Raw genomic sequence first — 24,211 nt, 5'->3', positions numbered from 1 at the left:
GGGAACATATGATCTCCTCTCTCCCTTTAATTTCTTCCCACACCCCAGTGTCCTTGGACCTCTTTGGCTTTCCCCATCTGTTTCTACGCTTTGTCTCCAAACAGGTGACTCTGGGGCAGCTACCCAATTATATAAAAGTATTCGAGATTCATCTATTGCCTTCCTTCTCTGGCCATGTTAACAAAGTCTGGCTCTGTCAGTGTGACAAGTATAGAGAAAGCAAAGCAGAGTAAGGTGAGCCAACTATGAATAGAATAAACATGGGTCAAGAAAATGAGAAAGAGGAGAGAGCATCAGTATCAACTCTGGCTTACTTCCTAAACTCTGAAGACAAAGTGAGATGTGCAAACCACTTACAAAATGTTGGCAGCCTAATACATAATCCAGTAGCAGATAATCTGCTAGTGGCGTGCTAATCTGGGGCTTAAAACCAGAAAGAGTAGCTAAAACCTCAGCCTCCTGACAAAATCAAAAGGAACAGGTACGTATTTCTTACTAACATTTACGTAAATCAGGCACACCATCTTAAAAACAATTAAAATAGTTTTAAAAAAAAATAAAAAAAAGAAAGAAGTCTGTTATTTAACTTTCTCAAGCTATATCAAAGAGCTAGAGACAGTAATAACATTCTCTCCCTGTGACATTCCATCTGGCTCCACTTAAGAAGTATATAAAATTCACAGATATTTCAGATGTGTATTTTTGAACAAATGCTTGAAGACACAATTCAAGTCCTTTCTGATGGTGAACATTCCTCCTGTACAGTAAATATGCCAAAGGCCTCAAGTGGTTGCTCCTTGTCTTTACTGACATTCCCAAATAACATATATTACCACATATATACAGGCACATAGGCAATTAAAGACTGCAGCATCAACCCCTCCAGGAACAGCGATAGCTATTCAGAATGTTTATATTAATATTAACTGGCATGTACTTTCTCTTTAAACACTGACTTTTTTATTCTTGGCCTGTGATGTGAGGCATTAGTAATTTAGCAATTAATCATTATGATAAAGGTAATTTATTAGTCAGTCATCATGAAAAATTAAAACAGGCTTGTCAACTTACAATTAATATTTTGAATTTTAGATTTTTGCTATTTCCCAACTGACTAGAAATATAAAACATGAAACAGATTAGTTGATGATTGCTCTATTTCATTTTGATTGGGTAAGACTAAGTGATAAGATTGAAGTCCTTGCTACTGAGAGCACCACCAGTACAGAAGCATTAGGATGAAAAAAGATTTTCACTCACTGGGTGGTCTGTTCGCTGCCAAGTTTTTGAAGTGGCTGCCTTTTATCACTTCTGCTGATAATCTTCCAGTTGTAGCATTATAAAGGAGGCCAATGAGGATTTCTGGAGCTGAGCCATGTACCAGAGACTGACAAGAGGAGGTACTTTCACTGCAGGACACTTCTGACATGCTCATTTGAGAGTCACAACCCTATAAAACAGATTAAAAGTTCTGTGTGTCTTATGGAACGATGTAACTGGGAAGTCGATTTTTAGAATAATGCATAGAAAATTCGGAAAGCAACTTAGTCACAATAACAAGTTCCATTCAATCACCCAATATAAAATGTACATTCTTAATATACGCTTAATTTGCAGATGTTAGAGGTAACAATAAAGTGGCCTGAAATTAAAACAATTATTAGGTGCTTCATGATTAAGGAGAAATAACAGCAGAAGATGAAGAACAGCCTTTATGATCCCTATTTACTTCAATTTCTAAGGTAAGATCTGTAACATAATTTGTCAGCATCCTGGAAAACATTAAACCTTGGATCTTTTACTTTCCAAAAAAATGGAGAACACCAGTAGAACCTTGAAGATAATAAAATGCAGAAAATTCTTATTCATCCTTTGTAAAGGTTATTCTCTAGCCTGAGAATTTATGAGTAGCAAAATAACAGAACACATGCAATTAGAAAAATGCACTCTGTCTAGCATAAATTAGCTTCCAAGGAATTTAACGGGATCCAGGGACACAGAACTGCAATAGTCCCATTGTCTTGGGTGGGAAAGGAAGAATGCCATCCAAAGTTCAGGAAGCAATGCTTTAATTTCCACCCTGAAAGCTTCCAGAAAATTTAGATCTTTCATGAATTCTCACTACACCACATCTTTAAGGGGAGTTTCTATTACTAGTTTTTATCATTTTAACTCCTCATTATTGGCATTAAAAAAAGGAAAAAAATATACTTTCTTTATGCTGCCATACTAATCACACCATGGTTGTTCCTATTCTCATTTGCACTAGCACATAAGAGTGGTACCACAAAAAACAAAAAACTGGATGGCAAGTAGTCAATAGAATGACAATGTACTTGGTAACTGAGGGGAGACTTTTGAATTATCAGCACATCCCTTTATGATTCTCTTACAAGAAGTGTAAATTGGTCCCACAGATTTTTTTCAAATATGGCTGGACTCATTTGGGAACCTGGCATCACTCTTCCAAGGAGTCATGATGATATTGTGAAGCTGAATTCTTCCAGATTCCAAATGTCTCTATCATTTCCAACAACAGCTGACATGGGCATAAGATCAGACCTAAAACCTAAATAGCACAAATCCTCGTCAAGATAAATGTTAACTTTATAAGTTACTTTTTAAGTAACTTCAGCTGACATATAAAGCCCACATGCATTATAGAAGCTCAATTTATAGAAGACATGATACCTACAATAATATCCCTTTTATTGACATTTTAACAAGTTCTTTTCAACAGAACATTTCCCAAAAGTCTAGCAGAAGTTTCAAGTAGCAATCCAGTTCCTCATTAATAAACATTAACTGTTGTTAGCAAATGTATTCTTACTACTGAAGAAGGACCTCAACAAATTTCTCTGACTTTCCTCTCCCAAGCTGCAAATTCAGAATTTTAAGTCTTCGGTTATTTCTCCAAAGGCTTTTTATTCAGTGGCAAGAATAAATTTCAAACTGCTTGCAAATTGTTAATTGCTGAAAATAATTACAAGTATACATTCATTCTCTGATTCTTGTCATTCATAGAACAGGAAACTTTTGGTTCCTAACTTCAACAAAAGGAACAAAATGGAAAGTTTAAAAGAAAGATGACTTGATTCAGCAGTCACAGTATACACTGCACACTTGAAAGCCTCAGCCTCCCACAACTGCAGCTATTACTTAAGCATTCTGGTCTTTTAAAATTGTAACATGTGCTTGGTGCTTATTCACCTTATTATTTTTTTGAGCCAGGAATTTTAGCACAGTCCACCTGACACTGTTCAAAGCTTTGGTTTCAAATTTGATTGAGGTCATGTTGCAAGCCCACAAAAAAAAAAAAAAAGAAAAAAAAGAAAAAAAAGAAAAAAAAAAGAAAAAAAAGAAAAAAAAAAGATGTAACACAAAGAAGGCAGCTGAGTAACACTGTCCCAAAATCCTAAGGGCTTTGACATGCTGAGAGAAGGTGATGATAGTGCCTTTTCCTAGCTGGGATTTATTTGTACAGTTTACTGATGTCCTAAGAGGGAGTTAGAAACCAGTTGATGACAGAGTCAAACTCACTACAATGGGTATCAGAGTAAGGTTTAGCCTGTTAGAAACAGTGAATATTAAATGAGTAACTACTGATTGGAAAAGAGTCCTGAAGTACCAGGAAAGAGAAGACAAGTAGCTTCTGTGTGGTATAATAGAGAAGGAGGAAAACAACCAAAAGATTCAATGTGTGGTATTCCAAAGCTACATAAGCATGGGCTAGAAAAATCATTCCTTTAGAGCAGAATCCTGAGTATATAGGTGAAGGACAAGATTGCCTTTTTCAAGGCCAAGCAAAAGGATCTCACCAGCTGAACGGTGGGGTGAGAAGACTAAGGTGATGCTTCAGAACTCTAAGTGGATGGAAATGCAACTAAATGACTGCACCTTAGAAGTGTTGCACAGAAAGAACTGGTAGAGGCAAGCTAGGTGAAAATCTGGAGAGAGCATCTAACTTAAATATTCTGCTACAATATTTTCTAAACCAAAATATTTTTGGAGGTTTGAAAAAAACAAATGAATGTTGTTAAATCCTTATTTTGTAATAAACTTATGGATCTCCTTCCTACAAAACTGTGGTGACATAGACAAGACATTAAAATAAAGCAATCAAATTCACTAAAGAAAAAATCCAAACAGCACTTTGTTTTCCCTTTCACTCGAAAATTACCTCAAATTCAATTCATTTTGTTGCATGCTGAGCCAAATGGATTAAAAAAATTACTCTGCTTTTTAGGTATGAACTAGAAAATCCTAATAGAAGAGGAAGTGAAATGCTAAGGAAAATGACGCAGATTAGAAGACAGAATGATGTTACTGGGTAAAAAAAAACATTAAACAACATTAATGAAAGTATACTTTCTGTGGCTATAACAAGGAAGAAAACAGAGGGTTTAGGGACAAGTATGTAAAAGACCTGAGGAAAAGGGGAGAGCAAGATGGCATTTTGTCAGTTTTCTTTTAAAACAAAACAAAAATTTTATAAGGAAGAGAAGAAACCAGAATCAGGAATCATAAGAGACAGCTGAGATCAACTGGGCTCAGATGAACAACTAAAGACTTTCCATTGCAGGGCAAAGTTAAAAGCAGAGATAGTGAGTATTATTAGATGTCTTCTCAAAAGTATTTTCTCCAGCACAGAGTTTATTGTTCACATTGTGAAAATCCAGTCATTGTTTTAGGAAGACATTAACATTCCATGTTAATGACATCTGTGGGTAAGTAACCTTACTTTGTGCTAAGTCAAATGCTGCACCAGAAGTGGAAATAGCAGCTTTGTTGAAGTTTCTGTTTAGAGGGGTTTTTTTTCTGTTTACACAGAATTCTAGAAAAGCAGTAACAAACTCATGAAGAAAAGAGCCAGACAAGAAGTTACACTTTTACCTCCTCAAAATATAACTTTCAAAATCAAGTGCCAAATTGTAAAATGCTATCACTGAAATCGCTCTTTGGTCCAACATGAATATGGAGGGAGCTCCAATGACAACATTACAGTGCAACCAGATGCTTTTCACCTCCATGCAGGTCTGCATTTAATCTGTCTGTAAAGCTATCTGTAACCCACTTTGGTGCTGCTGCTTCCCTGTGGGAAACTTAAGATTCAGACCAAAAGTTACTATTTGTTTGAAATAATGTCTATGTAAGTTTATTTTCACAAAGCTTCCCTCCCGTCCTCTATAAACACTGTGTGTAATTTAACAAGGAAGGAAAAGAAGGACTAAGGTTCCATAAGAGCAAAGGCTTTTCAAGGTCAGGGAAGCACCAGAAGAGCCTAGTGAGAACTGTCACAAAACCTTGCATGTGAATTTTTAAGAACTTAGATGAACAGTCAAAGTGTTACTGATCTGCCTATAGTGCAAGAAACTGTCTCTTGAGGTTGTCTCCAGGATATTAATACTAAATCCTGACCCTTTTTGTCAATTTAGCCATAAATACATTATTAACATACATTACTAACAGTAAGCACTGCAAAAAAAAAAAGAAAAAAAGAAAAGTGAAGTCTATTACAAATATTTGCTTCATATATCTGTCTTACTGCAGTATATTAAAAATGTTCAGCTTTTGAATTGTCTAACACAAAGCTGTGTGCAAAGCACCTAAACCTTTCCCACATACAGAACAGGATAGTACTTTGTAATAAAGTTAGTCTGATTTTATTTGATCAACACTTACAAGAATCGCTGCTTTCCACTGGATTGTAATAGTATGTGTCATATTCTACAAAAACTTAATTACTAATTCTCCAAACTATTGTCCTTGATGACTTCTTTGCATATATTATCTGGGGAAGAGACATTACTTCTTAATAAATATATAATAAAAAACATTCCCATTAAGCAGGCTTTGTATTTCATCTGCTCCCATTGTACAAAAGTTGGCAATCAAAAAAAGAACACTCTTTTTTCCCCCTCATACCACATGGGAGGACATGAACACATAGAATGCATGATGTCAGACTGCAGCCCCTGAGAAGCATTTTCAAGAGTGTTTTTCTCTCCCCTCTTACAACATAGAGAATTATCTATTTGCATCCATGGTAATATATGTAAAATGTATTTATTTGTCTTTCTTCCCCACAATTCCATGGAAACGCAGTATTTGTTACTTGCATATTCATTTCCTACTGTTATTTTTCTATACCCTGAAGTTCTGCTTATAAATTCTGCTCTTAAGCCAACTGGAGTTAATGACAGGGAATAATGTGGCCATGCTCTCAAGGCAGTTAAAAGTTCATTTTCCTAAATGCACAGGTTACAATCATATCTCTGTAGGCTTATAAAACAAGAGCATCTGACTCTTTTGGCTTTTCAAAATATACACAGAAGAGATGAAACCTTGCTGACAATCCTTCAGCAACAAAAATCTGATTCACAGCATGTTACTTGTCAAAATGTCTCTCTCCAATTTTAAATGTTAATGTTATACCACTAATGTCTTAAAGAACTTTTTTTGCACATTACTTTTTCTACTTCTAGATCAATACAACTGAGAGGTTAGGGAAGAAAATGTGAATCCTAGCAGGCAAAGGGGGGACCTCAATCCAGGCCTCCAACAGTTTCTAGATGACAGCATTCATCTCTCTCAATTGCCACCCTAGGGTTGAACCCTGAAGCTCCCATTCCCTTCTGAGCTTGCTGAGGTGAGGAGAGCACCCAAGCCCCACAGGGGCTCCAGACCAGCTCTCAAAAGGAGAAAAACAAACCTAGGGGCTCCACATCCTTCATTAGTGGTTTCAGCACCACATACTTTACACATTTCAAAGCTAAAATGCTGTTGAAAAAATATTGAGATCATTTCTGGGAAAGAGAACTTAAACCATCTGACAAACTCAGCCCTGAAAATGAAGGGATGTAAAATAATTAGGAATCTCAAAGTTTAAAGCCAGCTGTCCTGTACTGTAAAATTAGGAGAGCACACAGTTATCAGTATTTTGCTTTAAATTTATAACCTGAACTTGCAAACATTGAATGTATAGTTTTAAGCATCTCACAAAGATTCAAGTTTAGGAAAGTATCATTATCTATGACAGGTAATTATTTGGGTTTTTTGCTTAATAGCTTCCTTGAAGCATGTTCCAATTAAGTATAATGTGCATTTTTATTCATGTGCTTAACACTTTACAGCATTACTAAGTCAACTTAAATCACAAACATGAAACTAAATAGTCTAATAATCTTTCCATTATGCAACTTGATCTCAGGGGAAAAAAAATCATTTATTTTGGGTAAAATGGCATGCTTTAAATATTACCAGGAATTCCTAGTCAAAAATTCCAATTTTAGCAAATAAATCCACTCAACATCAACGGTATTCACATCAAATATGGATTGTTTTGATTATTAAATACTATTAATGTAGTTGAAAATCAGATTATCTGAAATGGTAATATTCCCATTTCTCATCAAAAGCTTCTGCTCTACCCCATGTTTTACTCTCAAGAGAGAAAAACTTCTGGATGCAGAATTCTAAAAAGAACATCATTTTCACACAGATGGAACACTGAAAAACTGAGATCAAATTAAAATTCTTTGATTCACTACTTTCAAAGTACTAAAACCTTAAAAATTCTATACACAGCTTTAATTTACCACAGACACTACAACAAACTTCCTAAGATACATTATGATAATACAGAAATTTTGATTTCAAAATAATTTAAAATAATTAGTTTAAAAAATTAAAATCTTTGTGGGATTTCTAGTAAGAATACTGTATTGATAAAGAAAGGCTTAGTTTCAAATTTAAGATACTATAATTTAGCATTAATATTAAAATAACAAAATTAAATATACATATTCTTAATAATGACAAATCAACACTCAACTTTTCTGAAAGATTTTGAACAAGTTCGAGAGATTTCTGTGTTGTTTTTCCTCTCTCATGAGAATTTGCTGTTAGTACTTTGTGCCTAAAATTTTTTAAAATTATCAGCTCTGCAGAACAAAACACTAATTTTCTACTGAAAGGGAACATTTTAAGTTTTCTGTAACTTCTATTAGTCTGTACTGAAATAACACCTTGGCAGATGACAAAAGGTCACCTGGTTGTTCCACAGACAAAATGGGCTTGAAATTTGCAGAGCAAACCCAAGCAGCATTTGGAGGAGGCAATTGAAAATGAACCTGCAATGGAATTTACAGGATTTGCAAAAGTACTGTTTTTACACTGCAGAAGTCTAGCAGCTTTTTATGCAGCCATGGGCCAGGGGAGGAAAAGAGGCAAGAGGCCTTTTATTATTGAATTCTGTTTTCTGTGATAAGACAGCTACATAAAGAAACATTCAAGCACTAAAAGCTGTTAGATATTTGTGTTAGCAGTTTAGGTAAGAACATCTGACACAAAATGCATACGTTTTACCTGCATTCCTGATGAAGCTACACTAACAGCTCCCATCCAGATCCACTCACACATCCCCCCTCTCTTTACTCCCTGTCAAATATGTACGGGCATGGAGATGTTACTGTAGGACAGCTTCCAACACCACAGACTTCTTTAAATGACAATGCTCTGTCCAGCTGGATTGAGTCTATGCTCATTGGGGAGATCTATGGCAAATAATTTTATTTTTCTCTTGATTACACCTTCTCAGTATGGGAAAAGAGAACGATTCAGCAATCAAACAGTAAGCACAATTTATGAGTAGTCAATCTATGGATTAGTATTTGATTGCATAAACATATATGCAATTATTTTTCACAACGAACAAACATATATCATTAAGAATGTACATTTAGAATGTATTAGTCAGGTAAACTCTTTGTGATTAACAATCACTAGTGGTGCCCTTTTGATTTGCTCAGGTCACGTTTAATCTCATGATCAGAGGACCGCCAGGTGTTTCCAGTCAGAAGGGATCTGCTTCAGTTCTTAGAGCTATCCTACACAAAAAAAAAAAAGAAAGAAAGAAAGGGAAAAGATAAACTGGATTCTCCTGGGGCCAGCTGACAGCTGATTAAGCCCAGCAGAAAGACAGGAGTTGTGAGAGATTCAGCTCAAGGTCAAACAATATAAAGGGGAAACCTGACGAGAGGCTGACACTCTACGACTAAAAGGATCCCTTGCTAAGGGCACCCTATGAACAGAAATGCTTATCTGATACCAAATACTGGCTGCTTGAATATACAAAAGAAGTGATTACCTGAAGATCCTCAAGTCTGAAATGAAGACTTATACTGTAAAGCCCATCAGAGTAATATGAAGAATCATCCAGCAAATAAATCAAAAACTAATTCAAAAGTTCCACAACCACGTGCATTATGAATTTGCAAACTAGGTGGCTTCATCTGTGCAAAACCTGTGATTAGGAGTTCCCTCAATGGAAATAAATAGAAGGGAAATGGTGCACATGCTTTTGCTGAAGGGTGCTCAAAACTGCAAATAGAACTAATTCTGTTTTGACCTTTACTAGTTTTCTTGAAAGACAGTAACAAATGTGACAAGATATTTGCGTGTACATATATATGCAAACAATAAGAGTCAAAATATAAGATAACAAAGTATTTGGGAAATTCAGCATCTCTAAGGGAACCAGAAATTGACAAGTTGAACACTGAAAGAGTTGCTTCAGAAAGGCTTAAGCAGCAGCTCATAGGCTTCAAGAGTGGAAATTACATACAAGGGACAACCTTGATAATCTTCACTTTTAACTTCTAACTTCCACTTTTGGGAAATGTACAGTGTGATTATTTTCCTTACCACTCTTAGAAATCACAATCCTGGTTGGGAGGCCAGACTTTTACAACAGAGAATGACAGAATCTCACAGTTGCCTCACTTTTTTAGTTATGTATTGATAAATTTTCTCTATTATATTTTTTAAAAGATGATCAAAATGAGAGATAGAATTCTAGACAACATATTTGCCACTGATGGACTGGCTTCTCTGTCTAAGAGTATTGCTCAAGAGGATTATTGTCAGTTAATCTCGAACAGTCATTCACAACCTGTCATTTGACTGGAGGTGCTTTAGAGGCTGAAAAGCATCATCATACATTCAAAATAGCAATACCACACCTGAAACGTAGCTTCCATAATTTGCAAATATCAAAGACTGTAGCGACCAAATTGAGTAACTTCTTTGAAGCAACTCATTAACTGAAGGCAAAGCATGCCTGTTTTTAAATTTTTATTTTACTCTGTGTGACCAAGTGATGATTCTGACATCTAAATGAAATTCTTTATATTGCTGACTTCAAAAATTCAGTATCCTACAGTCAGGGTTATGGTAATAAATCTGGCTACCCATGAAGGAACTTGCTTCCCATCTGTATCAGCAAGGGAGTTGAAAGTCGATGTTTTTTACCCCCAGCCACAACACCAAGAAGACAATGACTGCTGCTTGCCAGTACTGCCATGCAATGTTACATGAGCAGCCAAACACAGGGAGAATGCTTTGTTTGCCAAGTATTGCCAAGTTCTCCTGCAGCTTCACTAACATCAGCACCATCTTCCAATCACCTAATAACTTTCCTCAAACTTACAGCAGGAGTCATCTTTCTTATTGTATCAAAGGATCAATTCTGATTTTCTGTGTATTACGACCACTAACTCAGATGAATTCAGTTATTCCTGAGATAAAATGTGCTCAGGGTTTAAATATAACTGTTCCTCACTTTGATGGGCATAATTTATACAAGCTAACCAAGAGCATTTATATATTATCACTTAAGAAGTCTAAATTTTAGGTAGAATTCCAGTTAAAATACTAATAACAAAATATTTTGTCTTTTTGTTTCTTCCCTAGACAAGTCTTAGTAATTTTTCTTATTACCAGCCTAAAGTATCATACTGGTATCTAATAAAGCTCTGTTTATACATATGAATTTTAGTATTTAGCCTTCTAAATACAACCCTGGATAGATCATGCCATAAGATCACAGTAGTAAGGTCACTAGTAGTGACTCTTCTACTTTGTTTGCACAAAACCTGACAGCTTGACTCTATAATGGACAAGAATACCCAAAAAAGAAATGCCACTCTGAAAGCCTTTACTGCTGCAAAGTATATGAGCTGATGAACATTACAAAGAATACTCAAGACATGCCACACATAAAGGCCAACATGAAATAAAGGCCTTAAGCACAGTGCATAAAGTAGTGCACACTAAATGATTAACCACTCTCCTCATAGTGGAGAGTGAATGTGTGTGCGTGCAAAAATAAGCATTTTTATACACTGCATGCATAATTGCCATCACTCAAAAAAACTAATTAAAATAATTATCCAGACAGTCTGGATCTTTATAGTAAAGATGTACAAAATAATCTTTTAAACACCTGTGACTGCCTTCACTGTTGGTTCTTTCTTATGGGGATCACACTGGGAGTTCAAGATGTTAGAAATGGAGAATGCTACAGAAAGAAAGAAAAACAAATTGAATTCTTCCCAGTAAACACCTTGTAATTTGATGATACATAATGAATGTTTACTAGGTTTGCTTTGCAGTAAGAGGTATGTTTCGGTCACCCAAACAGTACTTCCCAAATCAATCACAAAATAAAAACCATGATTGATTGTTGTTATTTTACACCAGAAAGCAACCTATGGGATGGTGAAGGGGATTACCCATGTTTCTTTGATCTTTTCCAAACAGATTTCACTCAAAAAAACTGCTTATATGTTTTTATAATCGCATCATACTAGAGGCTGTTTTTCATTGTCAGGAAAATTTCTCTGGGTGAGAACGAAGAGTAACTAAAAACAGGTCCAGAGGGATTTCCTGCAGAAGAATAAACAGCTTTTCTAGACTCCAAGATGGGTGAAGAAAAATTTGTCTTCAGCTGTACTAAAGAGAAAATTTCTCTGAAAGCATCAACAAACATCTTCCTACACAAACTATGACAAAACCATAATGCACACCCCTGCTATTAATCATTTGATGCAATGGACAATTTTTATTAAATCTTAAAGGGACACAGTCTCAGATAACAATGACAACTGCATTCTGCCCAACTCATTTTGGTTTCACTGCTTCCTCCTCATTCTCCCTGAACTTGGGAGAAAATGTGTGATAAATAAGGGGGCTGAGGAGGAATTCCCTGTTACGTGGGAGAACTGCAGCAACACAGGGCTGTTAAAGACAAATGGCAACGGGACTGGGGATAATAGCTGCTAATGCAAGACATTATACACAATGTGGGAAGGAGAGAAACAGGGTGAAATCTTGAGTGAAAATGATACTTTGTGAATCTGTTTGTAAATTTGAAGCCATGTGTAGCTTTGAAACCTATTTAAGGAACATACTAGTATCACGTCTTTGCCACGACATTCATTTGTTGACATTTTAACAATGACCAGAGACTTGCAGGCCCCACTCACGTCAACCTGTCACTGTGCTTGAAAGGCACTGGACCTGCTGGTCTACCTTTAGCCAGATTCCCCTGTGTACAGCTTTAAGGTATCACTGAAAAATACTGAACTTCACAGGATACAAACTGTTCTTATACAATCAGAAGGCATATGATTAGCTAATAAAATACATTAATATAATATCAGGCACAGACAGAAGGAAATAAAATACATTTCTGCAGAAGAGATTAGCATAGATATTTCAATGGATTAGAAGTTTCAGTGACAGAAGGTATATTTAATATATAAAATCCATATAATGAGAAGCAGTTGAAAAAATGGGACACCTGTCATGTGTCCAAGAAATATCTTCATAAAAAAGCTGTCACATACAAACACTTCTCAGCAACAAAACCCTCTGCAACTGAACAAGGCAAATTTAATTCTGAATATAGAATATGCCTCAACATGGATTTTATAATTACTAATATCCTTGAGCAACTGGATATCTCCAAATTCAAACAGCATTTACCTTTTCCTGTTAAATAACTCCTTCCTGACACTTATGATTAGTTGTACATAAAGACTGTTGGTTTATTCTAGCAAAAGGACAGTTAAAAAGGAATAAAATCAATGTGTATAAATATACCCAGAGGCAAACACCTGAGAAGGGTAGGAACTAATTAGGCTCAAGGCCAATGCTGACAGAAGAACAAATGGTAATAACTTGGCCATGAAGAAATTCAGGTTGCAAACAAAACAACCTGATGTTTTCAGATGAACATTCACAATTTTGTGATCAAGATGACCTGGCTGTTTTAAGTAACCAGGGCTTGAGCTCAAGAGCCCAAGGATGCCCCTCACTTCCAGTCATACATCTTAAAAACACAATAAATTTTAACACTTGCAAAATAAATAGATGTTAAATCCTGCAATAAATCTGCTCACTGAAAAAATATTATATTAGCTATAAATTATAAGATAAAAATACCTATAAACTCAGAAATTAATGAATTCCCAAAGGTTTTAAAAAATTGATTTGTGTCATTCCAGAAGACTATTGATCCTTGTTCAAGCTATCACAGCTCTGAAGGATCCTTTCCAGCAAGAGGTAGAGCTGCTTAAATCCTGTTACAACAACAAACTCTGGAAGATCCCTTCACTTTCTACCAATTTTCCTTATTCTTGTTCCAACCCCCAAACACTGAGGGGCGAAAAATGCTGACACACCATGCCTTACCATAACAGAAATTAAGGAATAACTTTATCATCTTTCATGACTCATGGAACTTGTTTTTATTCTGCCTATCACAAAACCTCAAGAAAATAATACTGAAGAATAACCAATGTGCATGTGGGATACACCAATCAATCATATATTGATTGGCCCATTCACTGTCCTTTTCTACTGATTTTAGTAAATTTTATACACAAACCTATGGAAAACACACAAATTAAGCAAGTACCTTTAGAATATTCAGTGTTTTGGGTCATGGGGTGCTTTTTTCCAAGCTGTGAAACTAACGAACTTTTCACTAAGAAAGTTTGCTCTAGAGAGGTGAACCATTTCATACATAGATTAGACTCATTTGTGCTTCTTAAGGAACTATGAAAAATCTGCTCTATTGTCAGTTGATCCTCCACCAGATTTAACCTCAACTTTTACTAATAAATATATTTTCAGTCACTAAATACAACAGTCTTCTATTTTGAGTCTAGCAATACTCATGTTCACCAGAAATGCCATTTCGATCAGTCCAAATTTTTTCAAAATGCAGAAAAACTTATTTGCTTTGCTTCACCTAAAAATATATTTTCCTTTCTTTCCCTTCTCCCCCTCTTTTTCTTTTATTAGTTGTTAAAAAAAACCCCACAAAATACATACAATAACCAAATATGGATGTCCTTGATAATCATCATTTTTCCCCCCAAAATGTATCTGTAATAAAAGACACATGCAACTCTTAAGCAAGGAACACCCAAGCACTCCTAGTCTAGGATGCCCACACCACAACCTGACAAACATTCTCTTTCTGGACAAAAGCATACTTAAATTCTTTAAAAAGAAGATGGTGATCACTGCCAGTTTAATGATCTTCTGTGTTTATTGATAATGATACCTATGTTAATCCTAAATTATTGTTGCTTTGCTTTATTAGAAATATTATTTGGGGGCCAAATAATTTTGTTCATCAGATAGGTAGGGGTTTTTTTTTCAGAAAAAATCCTTTTCAATTTCGACTACTTTTTACTTCAGACTGAACCAGAAATAAATTCTTTACAATGTTCTAATGTGAAGTTATTAAAAATTGTGTTATACTCTCAAAATGCTTCTTTCCTATCTTTCTTTCTTTCTTTCAAGGAATATTCCTATTTTCAACCAAGACTTAATTGCAACAGATGGAGGACATTTGCTACTATAGCTTCTTTTTTTCCACTCTGGTGTGTTTTCCTTTTTAAATTGAAGTCCTGCAGGCAGTAAAGATAATACTATTACACACATATACATATCTATGTGCAAGGAAACATACATTCACCACTATATCACTATTTATGGACTCGAAATTTCTAAGTAATTAAAAGGAAAAATAGGGCCAGCTTTTGCAGGTGGAAAGTGAATGTACTTACCAAAGCTCTAAGGAAATTTTCATTGTGCTAATGCAGTGCTATGATTGTTCAAAAAACTGAGTGGATGTGATGACTCTATAAATACATGCACTATTCTTATTCAGAATTCAGGACACTGTACCTCACTGCATTCTTATTCTGCCTCATTTAATACTTACAGGCAGACTGTAAGAAGGTTCCAGTATCACTGGCACTGACATCTTCCCTTGAAGATTCAATTTTGTCAAGTAAAAAATCTTTTCTCCCACAATCCTCTCCTTTTTCATGCGCCGTACGCTGTACAGTCGAAAGCGAACTGCATAATTCCCGATCATCTCAGACTCGACGTGATTAAATTTGAATGTCTCTGTGAAGACAGGGCACGGTCCCCGCTGGATGCTGGTTTTTGCTCTCTGCTTCTTTATAGGGAGAAGAACTAGGTGTACTTGCCACGAGCTTCCACCTGTCCTGCTGTATGTTGGAATGTCTGTGACAGCTGTCACTGTCACCAAAAGCTTCTGTTCCTGTGAGTCATAGTCAAAAGTCACATCCAGTGTGCCATATTTAGCTACTGGCTCAGGATCAAAAGGTTTAGGAAGCTGTGAAGATGATCCTCGAGCTGACATATCCTGAAGAAGAGAAAAAAAGCCAATTATTTATTTATTTATTGTATTCTATTATTAAATCTGGCATGGAAATTATGGTTTACTCCAGACAATATGAAGGCACTATGATCTTTTCGTTCATTTCCCAAACAAGGTTATTAAGCACTGAAAGCCCAAGGAGATGGCTGGCTGGCAGTCAAGATGAAATCAAGACTTTACCTGGCCAATACCACCAAAAGCCAGGAGCCAATCAGTCTGAACTAAGAATTAAGCTGTAATGATCTCTTCTTCTGTGCCTCACATGTTAAAAAGTATATACATTTGTTACAAGATAAAACCACCTTATTTCACATATTTTACACATGCATTTTAAAGTTCACCTATTACACTGCGTGAAGAGATAGCTAATGATTGAGAGCACAGTGAGATGCCAGCAAAGAATACAGGAATTACAAACCTTGCACACACAGCTCCTGTTGCAATCTGCAAGAGTTATATGAAAATGCCAAAAATTATCGTAGGAACATAAAATTACAGAAGACTGTGGCTTGGAAGGGACCTTAGGGATCTTTTAGTTCCAACCCTTCTGCTATGGCCAAGGATGTCACTCTCATGGCTTTATTCATGTAATTTTACTGGAACTGTAAAAGATGTATCTGTCTCAAACTCATCTTCTGAACTCTCTGTAAACCATATCAGTCCTAAAATTGTATTTTAAGCTTGAAATTCAGGTGGTTTATTGTCTCTTCAAATTTTGAATAAAATACTGATGCCCTATGAAGTTACAACCACCAGTTTGATAGGGATACTGAAACAGAAAAATATTTACAAGTACAGGTCAACCCACTGCTCATACAGAAAATTATTCCAAGTATGTAAAACAAAGGTATTTCAAGTGTGTCTTCACATTATCAAAGATAAGCTTGTTTAAATGAAAAAATAGATGCCAAGACAAAGCCTTCTGGGCTAAGAAATGTTCTTATTTTAACCTGGCTGCCAGATAGCTGTGGGAATGCATTCCTCTAAAGGCTTCACTCCTGAAGCTTTGAGTGGCTATAAAAAAACATTGGCAGCATTCTCAGCTCTTACTGAATATGCTTACATTAACGACTGGAGTGACACAAAATGGGACGGCCTCACAGCTGGGCCTTCCAGACCTTGCACCAACACCCCAGGTACACATCATCAATTACCAACAGGGCTGCTTAGACAGAAACATCAGGGCTGAACTCTAACACACACTTCAAAACTTCTGGTAGCAACAGAAGACAAATTTGTAGCAAAAAAGCTTCTTCTGCACATGGCATCACTAATTAGACTTCACCCATAGATGTCAGTGCAGTAACTGGTTGTTAAAGGCATTTCAATGAAATATGTGTCAAAAACGTTGGTTTCCTCACAGAAAAATATACATCTATATCATTACAATTTATAGCACAATAATAGGAACATTAAGTAGCCCAAATCACTATACAGCATCAACAATTGAAAAAAAAACGCCTTTGTATTTTTTTTTTTTCCCCATAAATCTTATTTTACATTATGGGGTATTCAGTTTGAAAAAGCACTAACAGAACTTTTATTTGGGTTGTCTAAAAAATTGTGGAAGAATTTCGACTACAGTCCTTACAGCGTGATGAAATTTTCTGACTGGTTTAAAATGGTTTAAAAAATAATTCACTCTTACTGGGAGCTGGTTTGAAAGCTAAGGTGCCACAAAGGTAACCACAGCAATCTGAACGATCTAAAAATCCTACTGTCATATTTTCTGACAAACTACTTTTTTTTTTTTTTTTTTTCATGAAATGAGCAGGAGTATTAGTGCCTGTATAAGTGTGTATTGATCCTTAGATTAAAAAAGTGCTTTACCACACTCAACTATTTTCATTTACCTCTGGACTAAGAACCGCTGTGCTGTCACTCGGAACATCCTCTTCGTATCCTTTGTTATGAAAGCTTTCTATTTCGTGGCCCGTGCTTCCCTCACTTGGGCACTTATATGAACATCTCGGGCTGTTGCTGCACTGGGAATATTCACATTTGCTGTCTCCAACTTCGGAAGGCGTACAGGAAAGATGAGGGGAGCCACTGTCATCCTGGTACGGAGGCGGCTGCAGTTCATCCAGCGGAGGTGTTCTTCTCATCCTCTGAATGCAGTTTGCTGAGAATAAGCGAAAATGCTTTGCTTACTTTCTGATTATTCACTGTTCAAACTGTTCTGTGGAAAATGTAAATCTAAATGCCTGGACAGAGATCTTAAAAATCTATGTATGTCTTTTTTTTTTCAAACTTTACATTTCAAATCAGATGAAAAATACTACTGAAAAAAAAATTTGCTCAAAACGGAAATGAATGATCTCTCAGATGAAAGAAATTTAGATAAAAGCAAAGTTTTAAGTGTATAGTCAGAATAGATTGTGCAAACCACATGTAAATAAATATAGCCCGGATATGACATGACAGAAATTCAAGGCTTGAATTTCAGGGATGCTTACCTTGCAAAAACCTTTGGATATCTTAATTCAGATTCTGTGCAGATGGAATGTAGGCCAATTATGGAAACAAAATGCACTCCCTAAAGCCATGATATCAAGCTGATTACCTCCCATGCACTTGCCCACCAGGGAGATACTAAATTAAACTCTGAAGACAAGTAAGGTACTAAAAAAGACAACCTTTCACACAAATGAACTCTGCTCACCAGTGAATTTAAAAAGTGAAGCAGTGTCTCAGATTCCTTATTACTTGTTAACGACAACTAAAGGGTATGTATCCAGTGTCTGGAAGTTACACACTACCTCTAGTCACTAAAGACAGTGGAAAAAGGATCATGAGCAATCTTGTGCTTGGGATGAATACTTGATGCTGACCATCTTTGCTTTTCACACTAGATAGATAGATAAATACAAATGTGGTTATACATCTCAGAAATTAAACCTGATGCATGGCAACAGACACAGGAAGTTAATTCAAAATAATTACATTTCAATTTTTTAATCTCATATTTTACTATGCAGCATTACACAGGTGAATAGAATTGGGAAAGGACAGCAAGGTGTGCAGCAGCTGAAATGAAAGGAGTATCAAGGACAGGTAAAGAACTGCCTCAGATTTCATTTTCATTTTCTGTAGAGGTTTCAATGAAGATTTCAATGCCCCTGACATAAAGAATTACCTTATACATAAAAATTTCAAAGCAAAAATGTTTTCTGGTGTCAAACATACCATTTCACTCACAGAAAAACCTACCAAACAAGCAAGTTAAAGAAACTATTAGCTGGACAATGCAGGGCTCTTCTCTATTTCAACAGCTCCTAAAAGAACCATGGCAAAAAAAGTAATTAAAACACTCCTACAAGATGAAACCACTGTCAGGAACCCTCTCATCTCTGATAAACCCATCAGAGCCAGCCTGCCATTCAGAGTGATTCCAAAATACTGTTCCAGCACTCCTGCAAAAGGTTTTCTGCTGTTAGTGAGCCAGTGCTACTAACTCTTGGAAGTCCAGTCCCACAGGGCTGGAAAACAAAACAGACAGCAGGGAATCCTATACTTGAATTCTAGTCACCTGTCTAGCAGATAAACATGAAACCTCACCTATGAATATTAGACAACTCATGCCAAAACTAGATAGATATAGAATCTAAACTGATATTTTAATCATAATAAAATAAAGATGTGTATCATTTGACTGCCTATACCATGAAAACTGGACTTCCTTGTCACAATCTATATAATTAAATATTCTAGAAAATTCAGAAAAATAGCATTTCTTCTCATTGTTGCAAAAAGACAACAAACAGCATTAAATGAGACAGTAACCACCTGGCAGCCCTGAGTTTCTTTCTGTTCACTTGTCATCAAGTCTGATAAGAATTTTTAACACCCAGCTTTTCCATACTTTAATGAAATGAAAGTGTGTCCAGGTAGTTATCAACACCATTATTGTCTTACATGAGTAAATAAATGTGTGACTCACTTTTTTCACTTTGATGAACTCCATTATATGTCCCTATGGGAAAACTGTACAGGCTGTGTGACAGAAAAGGTGCTTTTAATGTAGGCATGGAAAAAGTGAAGACAAAATTCTTATTAACCAGCTATGATTCAAAAATCCCAGAAAAAGCTAAAACACTGGGGCAGGTTTTAACTACATATTTTTCAAATTTCAGTTTAACAAACTTAAATAGCATGTAAATTCTTAAAACAAGTATCTGGGATTAAAAATCTAGAGACACCTCTGTCTAGAGAGTTATAAACTGGTTTTGAACAACAGCTTTCTCTACAAAAAAAGATACCAAAGTTTTCAAATTAATTCTCAAGGTGAAACTGTCTCATTTTAATTTCCCCCTCCCCACAGTAAATGATGCAATAAAATGAAATTTTTTGTTACGGTTCTTTGAAAACCATGAAGATTTGAATTGCATCGAGACATTATAATGACTGATGATATCAAAGCCAAATGATATCACAGACAGCAGTGAATACAGCAATACTAAATATCTGATCCTTGGTATTTTCCTTAAAAATTACTTAGAAGTAGTGACAATCTGTCTAAAAAAATTTTGCATATGTATCAAAGTTTAAAGTACAAAACCACTACTAGTGCTTGCTGGCTTATCACTAATTGTATTGGAGAAAAACATTTGGAGCTGAAAGGTAAGATGATCTGAAATGTGTGCATATTTACACATGAAACCCCTGTGTGTTACATTCCTTGTACCTTTTGTTTAAGGTGTATGTTTCAGACACAGCTATCTATGTATACTTCCACACTGTGACAAAGCCAAAGAATTCATCCCAAAGACCACTGAATGTGGCTAATAACATCTGCTAAAGAGTTACAAGCAAATGGGTACACTGCAAATCTGAAATTCATCATGCATTGCTTCTATGCAATTTTCAAATCACATAGAAAATACTTTTTGTAAATTAATTTGTAAATTAAATTAATCATATTAAATAATCACATCACCTTGGACTACTAGACAGGGCAAAAACCACGCCAACGTATGTCCCAAAAGTGGAAGTAAGATACAATCATGACGAAATCAAATCAGGTTTAGTCTGAGGTTCCTACCTGCCAGAAAATGGCATAACAGAGAAAAGGCAAATAGAAAGAAAGAAGACTAGAAAGACAAAACCATACATTCAGCTCTCCACCCAAAGTATGCGAAAACACTTGGCCTTCTCATGATATGAGTGAAACTAAATTTGTTTAGTAATGAGTATTTGGTAAATTCTAAATTTAGTGTATTGGTGTCAGCAGGAAGATTTTAATAAACACTTTTTAAAGGGGTAACTGCTTTAATAAAAGTTTTCATCCTCCCTTAGTCATCTGAGAAAACACTTAATAGTGACAGTAAGGACCCTGCTTAATAGCTGAAGAAATCAGAACCATAAATGAAATACCTGACAAACATGAGCAATTAACATTTTGCTGGTAGACTCAGAGATTACAGCATGTAAACTGCACATTTAAGTCAGAAGTAAATAAATATCTTCTTTTTAGTATTGTTTGTTAAGCAGTGAAGGTTCATCTGTTTTCCTCAGCCCCCTGGGACAGGTTGCAAGTCAAAGGGGGATGATACATACCTTGCCATCAACCTCAAGAGACTTGCAAGTTAAATCTGACACAGCAACCTAGGCCAAACTGAGCATTACTGGAACATACAATTGGTAACTATGAGAGAATTCAGAAAATTTTCTGTTATTTTGCTGGGTGGGAATCAAAGTTTAAAGATGCAGAAGTTTATCATAAGAAATGCTTTAGGTTTTCAGTTACTACTTGAAATTGCTTCTTCCAAAGCTACTCCTTTCTCCTCTCTGTTCTGGTCTCTCATGGACCATGCTAGGCTACACATCTCGCCGTGCAGATGGTGATATCCTTTTCCCACGTTTACAGCATTTATACTTTCCTATCATAATTATTTTTCCCAGAGGTTCACAGCAGCAGCACCAACCCAGTCTCCCTTAGCCCATATTTCCGGAGTAATTCCAAGAACAATTCCAAGAACAATTCCATCTCTTAACATGGAAAAAGAAGCTAGCCTTGTGCCTTTAATTCCCCTGTCTCATAAGCCATCATTAACTACACTTCTGCAGCTTCAAGTTTCTCATGTACAGTACTTCTTTAAAAGTTCACGTTGTTGTGGGAGGCAACAGTATCACAACACCCCTATTGGAATCTGGCTTCCAGTTCCTTTAAAATAAATAATCACTTCATAAATCAGTAATTTTTGCAAGTCACATTTTGTAATTGTCAGAATATCTTCATACTCACATGGTACCTATCTCTAATATATCTCTGCTCACACTCTGCTACATAATTATTTATTTTTAATCAAACGTAAATTTCAAGTTTTCAAGCCTTCAAGGGGTTCTATGTAAATGTTAAGACAATTTAAATAAAACATAAAATGAAATACATGTTTAAAATTTAAGGAACCTTTCTTATTCTGAATGATTAAATACCCTTAGAGATTTCTGATAGGCAGCACAGACAGTCCAAATGGAATTTTCATGTTTGAACTTTTCTACCATCCAAAAATATTATGTTGACTGAATTACCCCACATTACAGGGAGTATAAATATAAACATTAAATACTGAATGAAACCTCAGGCCTCTTCTTCCTTTAAAATTAAAAGCTTACATGCATTTTTGTGAGGACAAAACCCAAATTATTTCACAGAACAACAAATTACCTTGGCATTATTCTATTTCTTTTCCAAAAGAGCTATGGCATGAGTCATGCTTAATAAAAAAAAGGGAATATAGGAGTGGTATGTGGTCATTGTGGACAACAGAAAAAAAATCCTTTCTTTTTGCATTTGCTTTCCTCTTGCATTTGCCACATTTTAGACTTCTGTTCACAGCTGAACTATCTTCTACATTAGACAATTCACCGTAAACAAGAAAAAGTATTGTATCTGTCTTGACTGGGTTTTCTTCTCAAGAATAGATAACTCTGTTTCCTAATATTTAGAAAATTCCATACACTATGAGCTTACTCACAGACCTATGGAAGTCAAAACAGCATTGCTGTCATTTACACCTGGTGTCATGTGAAGCTTTTAGCACTGCATTTTCCTCACTCTCTCAAGCTAATGCTACTGGTCATTCATGTAGTAAAAAGGTTCTCTTTTGCTTTTAAAATAAAAGTAATTCAAAATGACAGAATTATCTTTATGTCCAGTCCTTAAAACTTCAATTTCCTTCCACAGGAAAGGTCTAAGACCAACTGAAACACATGTAGTATTTTTTTTTTACTGTGTCTGTTTACATCTTGAGCCTGTAGAATTATAGCTGCATTTTGTTTCCCTAAAAAAGAAATTTACTCTTTGCTCTCTGTACTTACTAAAGCACTTCTTATTTGTAAGAATTTATAGTCTGTTTTATAGATTAATGCAGAAAAGCCCAGCACTAGTGGAAAAACAAAAAAAACCTCTTTCCAAAATTAGTGCCATTTATAACATTTTAACTACAAATACATTATTAAAAGCATTATCATGAACAAGCTGTCAAAGACATTCTTTTGTTTGCTTCCCAAATATTTTGGTCGTCTTTCAATGAAAATTATACATTGCCATCTATTGAATTAATTTGTTTTCAATTTAAGTATCATTCTCTGATTCCTTATAGAGCATTGATATTAATTGGAATAGGAAGGAGTTCTGCTACTTGGTTCTGTATTTCTACTTTTCAGTTGTCCAGAGTACAGCTAAATAATGCTTAAATCTAATGGTTCAATATTTTTAATACTTTATTGACATGAATATCAATATATCACGCTCCAGAACACTTTTTTATTTTTAACTTTTAAAACTTCTTGTTTTCTAAGACCCCATCCAGCTCTAAAGCTTTTTGAAAGCTGCGATCTTTAAGAAGTGAAAATGTTTGCTTTCCCTTCCATAATTATATTTCATTAGGTAAAGCATAAGTACTAAGTATGCCCATTCAGGTAGAAAAATGTATTTCCCTTTCCATTTAGATGCTGGTTACACTTTTACTATTTTTATAAGCAGTCAATTTTCCTTTACACTACTTTTCAGATCACTATGTTGGCTAACCTAATAAATGAACCAGTATTCCTATGCACCTCTGCTCACTGTTTTTTCCAAGTTATCAAAATTATTAGAAAAATATCACTTCCAAAAAGAGAATAAGTTAAATTAATTCATAGAATCTTCCTTTTATTTATTCTTCCCTCTTTTAAAATATGCTAGAAGTCCTGCTTGCTGAGGGTGATTGACAACCAGCTTTGAAATCTTAGGAGTATCTTGGTGACAAGGAAATGCCTTTTATCATCTCTGTGAAAATTCTCCCAAATTCGGCTCTCTCACCAGCATTTATGGATGCTTTAGGGAAATTCAGAGCTTAACAGCTAAAAGCTTTGAAAACTCCCCCCACTATAAAGCATCCCAGGCCCCTGAGAACCCCAATTTCTCACCAGTGTGTGTACAGCAGCACCTCTCTCATACCTCTAAACAGTAGCAGCAGGATATGGGCTTAGGAAATATTTTCCTGTCATTGCTATACTTCTTTTGAGTACAGTTATAACCTTAAATTAAAGCTCAAATTCCAGTCCAGTTTAATTCTACTACAGCTGTGGTATTAAGCACAAGAGTTGAGCAGCAACGAAGTGCTGAAAAGGTGAAAAAGATCCCACAGAGGCCTAAAATCAATTCCCAGTGAAGTATTG

At 35.5% G+C, this 24,211-nt stretch overlaps 1 protein-coding gene across 8 annotated transcripts in view; it reads right to left on the bottom strand.

Annotated features, from left to right (window-relative positions):
• The window catches only part of SYT14 (synaptotagmin 14), an 89,178-nt gene that overhangs the window by 12,625 nt on the left and 52,342 nt on the right, over positions 1-24,211 (bottom strand). For all 8 annotated transcript variants that reach the window (XM_038132142.1, XM_038132143.1, XM_038132144.1 and 5 more), the window contains 3 exons: positions 17,401-17,669; positions 15,083-15,532; positions 1,261-1,450 (listed from right to left, as the gene is read on the bottom strand). In XM_038132142.1, the coding sequence (XP_037988070.1) occupies positions 1,261-1,450; positions 15,083-15,532; positions 17,401-17,669 (909 nt within the window). The remainder of the gene's footprint in view (positions 1-1,260; positions 1,451-15,082; positions 15,533-17,400; positions 17,670-24,211) is intronic.

Source organism: Motacilla alba, chromosome 3 (genome assembly GCF_015832195.1).
Source record: "Motacilla alba alba isolate MOTALB_02 chromosome 3, Motacilla_alba_V1.0_pri, whole genome shotgun sequence".
NCBI lineage: Eukaryota > Metazoa > Chordata > Aves > Passeriformes > Motacillidae > Motacilla > Motacilla alba.
The sequence above is the reverse complement of the archived record's forward strand: the minus strand, read 5'-3'. Positions and strand labels throughout refer to the sequence as shown.